The sequence below is a fragment of the Sinocyclocheilus grahami genome, unplaced genomic scaffold (assembly GCF_001515645.1).
Source record: "Sinocyclocheilus grahami isolate Dianchi unplaced genomic scaffold, SAMN03320097.WGS_v1.1 scaffold274.1, whole genome shotgun sequence".
NCBI classification, from domain to species: Eukaryota; Metazoa; Chordata; class Actinopteri; order Cypriniformes; family Cyprinidae; genus Sinocyclocheilus; species Sinocyclocheilus grahami.
Window position 1 is genome coordinate 638,350 of NW_015505453.1, and position 7,584 is coordinate 645,933.

The 7,584-nt window shown below is 33.9% G+C and overlaps 1 protein-coding gene across 1 annotated transcript in view; it reads right to left on the reverse strand.

Moving 5' to 3' along the window:
- LOC107599905 (coiled-coil domain-containing protein 24-like) overlaps positions 1 to 7,584 on the reverse strand; it is a 17,452-nt gene that overhangs the window by 2,933 nt on the left and 6,935 nt on the right. Inside the window, exon 5 of the mRNA XM_016291625.1 lies at positions 3,806 to 3,860. Coding sequence (XP_016147111.1) covers positions 3,806 to 3,860 — 55 coding nt within the window. The remainder of the gene's footprint in view (positions 1 to 3,805; positions 3,861 to 7,584) is intronic.

The following is a 7,584-nucleotide window of genomic DNA, read 5'->3' on the forward strand; positions in this document are numbered from 1 at the left end:
TGCAAAAATTAAAACCTTTCTCTCCCATGTCCTGCATCCTAAAAGAAGCGACGTCTTTACAATAGTGTGTGTACTTCAGTGCTCATGGCGATATAAAACTGAAGTAGAATGACAAGCACAATGACATGAGCTCAGTACTTTATCAAACATACAGTATCTAACCATGTGTCTTTTCAATTTTAGGGTCCCCCCAATAACCAAATCTAGCAAGTACAACCCCCCATTATTTATACCATGGTTAATGGAAACCTAGAATCAGGCTATCACGCCTTCAGCTCTTTTATAAGCGATAACCTTACTTACGAACCAAACGGAGCAGTTCATAAACCTTATGAATGAGCATGACCCGGGACTCTACTAAAACAGTTCACACTTCAACTCCTGCAATGTTCAGACCAAAACTACGCCCTTGATTATCGCTAACTAAAACAAAAAATAATAATAATAATTTACTTAATAAACACAAATGCTAGAATTGGGACCAATTCTCACTATTTGCTTATTAGCATTAAGATAATATTAAGATATTGGCTGTTTATTAGTACTTATAAAGCACATATTCTGCATGACCATATTCTACATCCCTAATTCTACCCAATACCTAAATTTAACAACTACCTTACTATTAATAAACAGTAAATTAGGAGTTTATTGAGGCAAAAGTCATATAGTTAATGGTTTGTTAATAGCGACAATTGGCCCTTAAAATAAAGTGTGACCACATAAACTGAAATAAAAATTATTTCAGGTATAGTTGCCAAGGCATTTGATATTGAAGTACTTAAATGACTCAAACTAAATAAACCAACTTTAATTATTAAAAATCACATGTAAAAACGACCAAAACACAACAAATAGACAAACTTTACAATTAAAAAAACATTTTCTTTAAACAGAAAATACAAAAACAACATCTATTTCAAATATTAACAAAAACTCTCTCATCAACACTGCTGTGGTAAATATGTAAATATTTTAAATGACAACAAATTAAATTCATGAAAGTCATGAACTTTTTTTTCATAAAGTTTTTCAGAGTTTACTCACCTAGTATAAGCAATGCATTCATAAATGTATAATTTTTACTTGTTTATTTTCCAATCATTCATGATTGTGTTTAACAATAATTTTACTCAAAACTCACAAGGTCTAAAGGGGCTCTACAGATCAATTGCTATTTTGGCTAATTCTGGCACATTTACAGCCATGTTTATTAATGTGCATTGCCCCTGGCAATGCCCCCTAAACTAAACTAAACTAAACTAAAGATTTAATCATTTCCATGACTTTTCCAGGTCTATCACACTTTCAAAATTCCCACATTTATTCAAGTTTTCCAAGACTATGGAAACACTGGTCTACTGGTTATTGTTGCAGGAAGACATTGTGAATTAGAAATATGATGTTAGTTTACGTCTTGATTTTTGACTTATTTTAAAGCTGTTTTATTATTTTAAACAATTTAAAGCCATCTCGTGGCCCCCTTTGTGCTGCGACCCCAGGCCCCTGGTTGAGAACAACTGGTATAAATCAAACATTAATTTCTTGGCTGACACAAATATTCTGATTAACAGAGTTCAGATTAAACTGACTTCTCCCCAAAGACTATGTAAGCCAGAGAAACTGTTTAATTTCTTCAGCATCAAATGTAACAGTACACATTCCAGTCCAGAGGGAACACTATGCCCTGGTTTTGCACTGTCAATAATGTGCCTGTCGATTTAGGTGAACTTCAAGAGCAGCGCAGTTTGATGAGACAAGTTTCCAGCAAGAAGTCATTTGTCTGTCCACCTCAAACGTGAAACTGCTGCGTGACATGATGTAATCACAGCCAATCAGAACATACGTGATGCTTAACGTGTAGCAGGATGAGATTTCACAGTGGGTGGTAGACTGGATTTGTACCGCATGTCAACTGTATACGTGTCCAGTCGTCTGGATAGAATGCTTCAAATAGTGTGTTAAACAAAAACTAATGGTGCTCTCGTTTGCTTGGCATCTGTGGCTGAGCTCTGCACTTTTACGAAACTGCTGCGTGACATGATGTAATCACAGCCAATCAGAACATACAGTATGTGATGCTTAACGTGTAGCAGGATGAGATTTCACAGTGGGTGGTAGACTGGATTTGTACCGCATGTCAACTGTATACGTGTCCAGTCGTCTGGATAGAATGCTTTAAATAGTGTGTTAAACAAAAACTAATGGTGCTCACGTTTGCTTGGCATCTGTGGCTGAGCTCTGCACTTTTACTGAAGAGAAACTGAAGTTTGGATGACGTGGTTCAGTAGAAACCTGAAGCTCCTCTGACTGATTGAGAGGAGATCAGTGTTTGGCTGCATAGATGGAAAGCTTCCTGCACCAATCAGCTAGTTTAACATACGAGTTTCCAGATATACTAGAAATGCTCTGTGATCCATTATGAAAAACATATGCTTGTATGATGGTATATCTGATGCATGATTATCCATTTGCCAGCTGCATGTGTAACACATCAAAAGAAACAACTGTTCTTTACTTCACACGTTACATTAGTGTTCATAATGTGTAATTATAGAAGTACTTAGTGGTTCTGTACATAATTACACATTGTTATTAGTAGATATTTTCATTGTCTTTGCTAAGCATAGAATTGCTTATTATTGTTCATATTTAGGCTCAGAGACCTGAATAAATTCTCTAATATTAAAATAAACTCAAAACGAGACAAATCATGGCACATGACTGATACCTCAAATCGTGTTGTTTGCCTAGAAATGATTGGATCATTTTGATCTGTCAGATGATAAATGGGCAAAATATTTAAAACAAAACAGACATACACTGAAGGATAGACCAAAGCCATATCTGGACACCAGTCATTGAGACTTGGAGGAGTGCTTTTAAAACTAAAACTATTACAAATCAGTTCAAATATTTTGAAATAATTCAAAATATTAGATGAAAAAGCTCAAACGTATGAACATTAAAAGAAAAGAAAAATTGAAATAAAAGAAAACAGAAAATCAGAAATAAAATACATTTAAATTGAAGTACTAAAATTACTGAAACAAAAATAGAAATTAAAATAAGTTTAAGCTAAATCAAAAAAATAAAACAAAAGCAAATAATAAAATGACTAAATCCTAAACTAAAATTAAAGATTAAATAATATGAAAAAAAAGCTAATTCAAAATATTATCAAAACCTATAATAGTATATAAATAATACTACAAAACACTGACCCTAGCAACCAATAACAACACTGTAGCATCATGGCAGTGATTTTTGCACTCACCAAATAAAAATACAGTTGAGATTACTATAGAAGGAAATTACACTAACTTGGACACTGTAATGTAAAGTGCTACATTTTTTCTCTTAATTAAAATATAAGGGCAGCTCTCTCATTCCCAAAGGCAGAAACGTAAGGAGAGTCAGTATAAACATTTACTCTGCATTTTTCAGTTGCACCAAGTAAAGATAATTGAAAACAATTAATAAGCAGTTTGTTTAATCAGCAAAAGCAGTTCTACAGTGTTACAACAATCAGACTTGGGTTTGGAGAACAGCTGTATTAATGAACTATGATCTGCACTAGTCTAATGAGGAGGAAACTTGCTTTTGATATTTTGCAATACATGGAGCAGCTCAGAAGGGAAATCTGATCATTGATCATCTAAAAAGTGATAATCTATGCAGAAACCACAAAACCCGGCCAAACTCTGTGCTCAGAGGAATTGTTTTTTCATATTATTCTGCCTTCCCAATGCAGAATCAATAAATGCAATCAAAACCAGTATTTATTGGAAATATGAGTCCTTACCTGCAGGACCTGCACGTCTCTTTTCAGTGCTTCAGATTCTTCAGTTATGACTGACCTGTCAATCAAACAAGACCTTCTATTATAAGTCTAAATATGTAGTCTAAATCGACAGACTTTAAGTGGATTGGGAAAAATATAAACAAACAAAAAAGCCATAATTTTAAGTGGTATTAAAAATTAAATTCAAATAATTATGTTCATAATGGCAACCATAAATAACTATCTACATTCTACTCCATTATGGACTGCTATGAAATAGGGGACTGCTTCTCATTTAAGTACTTCATACAAAACATGACATCTTCAATTACACTTAAACAAGTGAAATAAGTAAAGAGTTTTTATCTGAACTGGACACTGCACCGTGAACTCTTTTCCAGATAAGTGGGGACTGAAAATTGGCCTACTTCTCTGTTACATAACCTTTGTAGTCACTTAAACTCCCTTCACTTTTCTTTTAAGGCTAAGGAATCTTACATATGTCAGGGTCTGGTATTCATTTGCTCACAATGAGGTCTTTTGTTCTGATGGAGGGATAGATCGGGCTGCTCGCTTCAGTTCCCCTCCCTCTATCTCAAAACCCTGCTGCCCCGCTGAGCAGGACTTACTGTTAGCATTCCTCTTGGCTGGGTGGGGAAGGAGAGGATGGGAGGTAGGGAAGAGAGAGTGGTAAGGAGTTGAGCGAGGGGTCTGAAGAGTAAAAGGGAAGAGGTCTGGAAAGTTGGACTGAAAGAGACAGGCTTCAGGACAGAGTGAGAGAGGAACTTCAAGAGGGTCTCTCTTCCCTTGTAAGATGTGCTGAGGCTGCACGAAATGGTCATATCAGTAATTAAAAGCACATGATATTTAATAAATATATAAATAAAAATAATGAATGTGATTTAATATTGTTAAATACTAATTTCATGAAACTTTATTAATTTATTATAAAATGTAATACATTTTATTAAATAAAAATAAATAAATTAAAACCTTTAGTGTATTATATATATATATATAAAATTGAATAAAAATAAATGCAAACCTTTAGTTTATATAAATAAAAAAAAATATATATATATTTTATTTATATAAACTAAACATCTAAATATAGATAATAAATATATATTTTATCTATAGATATTTATTATCTATAGATAAAAATAGATAATAAATACATTATATCTTCATAAAATAATGTGAACTAATTAATTAACTATTTCATTAATTTCAAATGAACTAATTTTGTAGCCAATTTAAATTCAAGCATTTAAGCTTTTTAAGATCAAGAGAAACTAGTTCAGTCAAGTGTGTCCAAACATTTGACTGGTAGCATATGTATGAGCTTACAAACAACCTTAAATTCAAAATGTAGATGGTGATTTCGAACCAGTAGTAGGTAATATAATCCTAGATGAAAGTGTGTGTGAGCATGAGCTGACTTGGAAAGAGGCAAAAAGCAAGGACGGTGAGGCAGTCCAACACTCTATTCTCACAACAGCATGTTTGCACAAGAAGGAGCGTGTCTGGTCTGCATCCACAGTCAGCATGAGCACATGTTGAGCAAAGAAGGGAGAATTCTGCTCTGAGGAATGTGTGTTCCACAATATTAACTTCACTGCGCAACAGGATCAAACTGCAAACGGACAATCTTGCTGGCTAAAAAGTCATTACATTGTGTACATGGCCTCGGGTGTAAACAAATTATTCCAAAATTGTCTGCTTGATAAAAAGTAATTGCATTTGTTGTATGCATGGAATTAGGTCTGACATTTTACTGTGTTGTTCATAGTTTTCATAATAAGCACAAAGCAATCCTCAGTTATAATAGCATTTCCTCGCACTCTGGGTGACTTCCATTTCTGTGCTCTACTCACTCCAAAGGGCAGAGCACTTGAAGTGAGCTTTCTGAAGGGTGCAGTGCATATACACTACCAGTCAAACGTTTTTGAACAGTAAGGTCTTTAATGTTTTTAAAGATATGTCAGGGTCTGGTATTCATTTGCTCACAATGAGGTCTTTTGTTCTGATGGAGGGATAGATCGGGCTGCTCGCTTCAGTTCCCCTCCCTCTATCTCAAAACCCTGCTGCCCCGCTGAGCAGGACTTACTGTTAGCATTCCTCTTGGCTGGGTGGGGAAGGAGAGGATGGGAGGTAGGGAAGAGAGAGTGGTAAGGAGTTGAGCGAGGGGTCTGAAGAGTAAAAGGGAAGAGGTCTGGAAAGTTGGACTGAAAGAGACAGGCTTCAGGACAGAGTGAGAGAGGAACTTCAAGAGGGTCTCTCTTCCCTTGTAAGATGTGCTGAGGCTGCACGAAATGGTCATATCAGTAATTAAAAGCACATGATATTTAATAAATATATAAATAAAAATAATGAATGTGATTTAATATTGTTAAATACTAATTTCATGAAACTTTATTAATTTATTATAAAATGTAATACATTTTATTAAATAAAAATAAATAAATTAAAACCTTTAGTGTATTATATATATATATATAAAATTGAATAAAAATAAATGCAAACCTTTAGTTTATATAAATAAAAAAAAATATATATATATTTTATTTATATAAACTAAACATCTAAATATAGATAATAAATATATATTTTATCTATAGATATTTATTATCTATAGATAAAAATAGATAATAAATACATTATATCTTCATAAAATAATGTGAACTAATTAATTAACTATTTCATTAATTTCAAATGAACTAATTTTGTAGCCAATTTAAATTCAAGCATTTAAGCTTTTTAAGATCAAGAGAAACTAGTTCAGTCAAGTGTGTCCAAACATTTGACTGGTAGCATATGTATGAGCTTACAAACAACCTTAAATTCAAAATGTAGATGGTGATTTCGAACCAGTAGTAGGTAATATAATCCTAGATGAAAGTGTGTGTGAGCATGAGCTGACTTGGAAAGAGGCAAAAAGCAAGGACGGTGAGGCAGTCCAACACTCTATTCTCACAACAGCATGTTTGCACAAGAAGGAGCGTGTCTGGTCTGCATCCACAGTCAGCATGAGCACATGTTGAGCAAAGAAGGGAGAATTCTGCCCTGAGGAATGTGTGTTCCACAATATTAACTTCACTGCGCAACAGGATCAAACTGCAAACGGACAATCTTGCTGGCTAAAAAGTCATTACATTGTGTACATGGCCTCGGGTGTAAACAAATTATTCCAATATTGTCTGCTTGATAAAAAGTAATTGCATTTGTTGTATGCATGGAATTAGGTCTGACATTTTACTGTGTTGTTCATAGTTTTCATAATAAGCACAAAGCAATCCTCAGTTATAATAGCATTTACTCGCACTCTGGGTGACTTCCATTTCTGTGCTCTACTCACTCCAAAGGGCAGAGCACTTGAAGTGAGCTTTCTGAAGGGTGCAGTGCATATACACTACCAGTCAAACGTTTTTGAACAGTAAGGTTTTTAATGTTTTTAAAGAAGTCTCTTATGCCCACCAAGCCTGCATTTATTTGATCCAAAGTACAGCAAAAACTGTACAGCAAAAACAAATTTGAAAATATTTGTACTATTTCAAATAACTGTTTTCTATTTGAATATATTTTAAAATGTCATTTATTCCTGTGATTTCAAAGCTGAATTTTCAGCATCATTACTCAAGTCACGTGATCTTTCAGAAATCATTCTAATATTCTGATTTGCTGCTCAACAAAACATTTACTATTATGATGTTGAAAACAGTTGAGTAGATTTTTTTCAGGTTTCTTTGATGAATAAGAAGAACAGAATGAGTTCAGAAGAACAGCATTTATCTGAAATA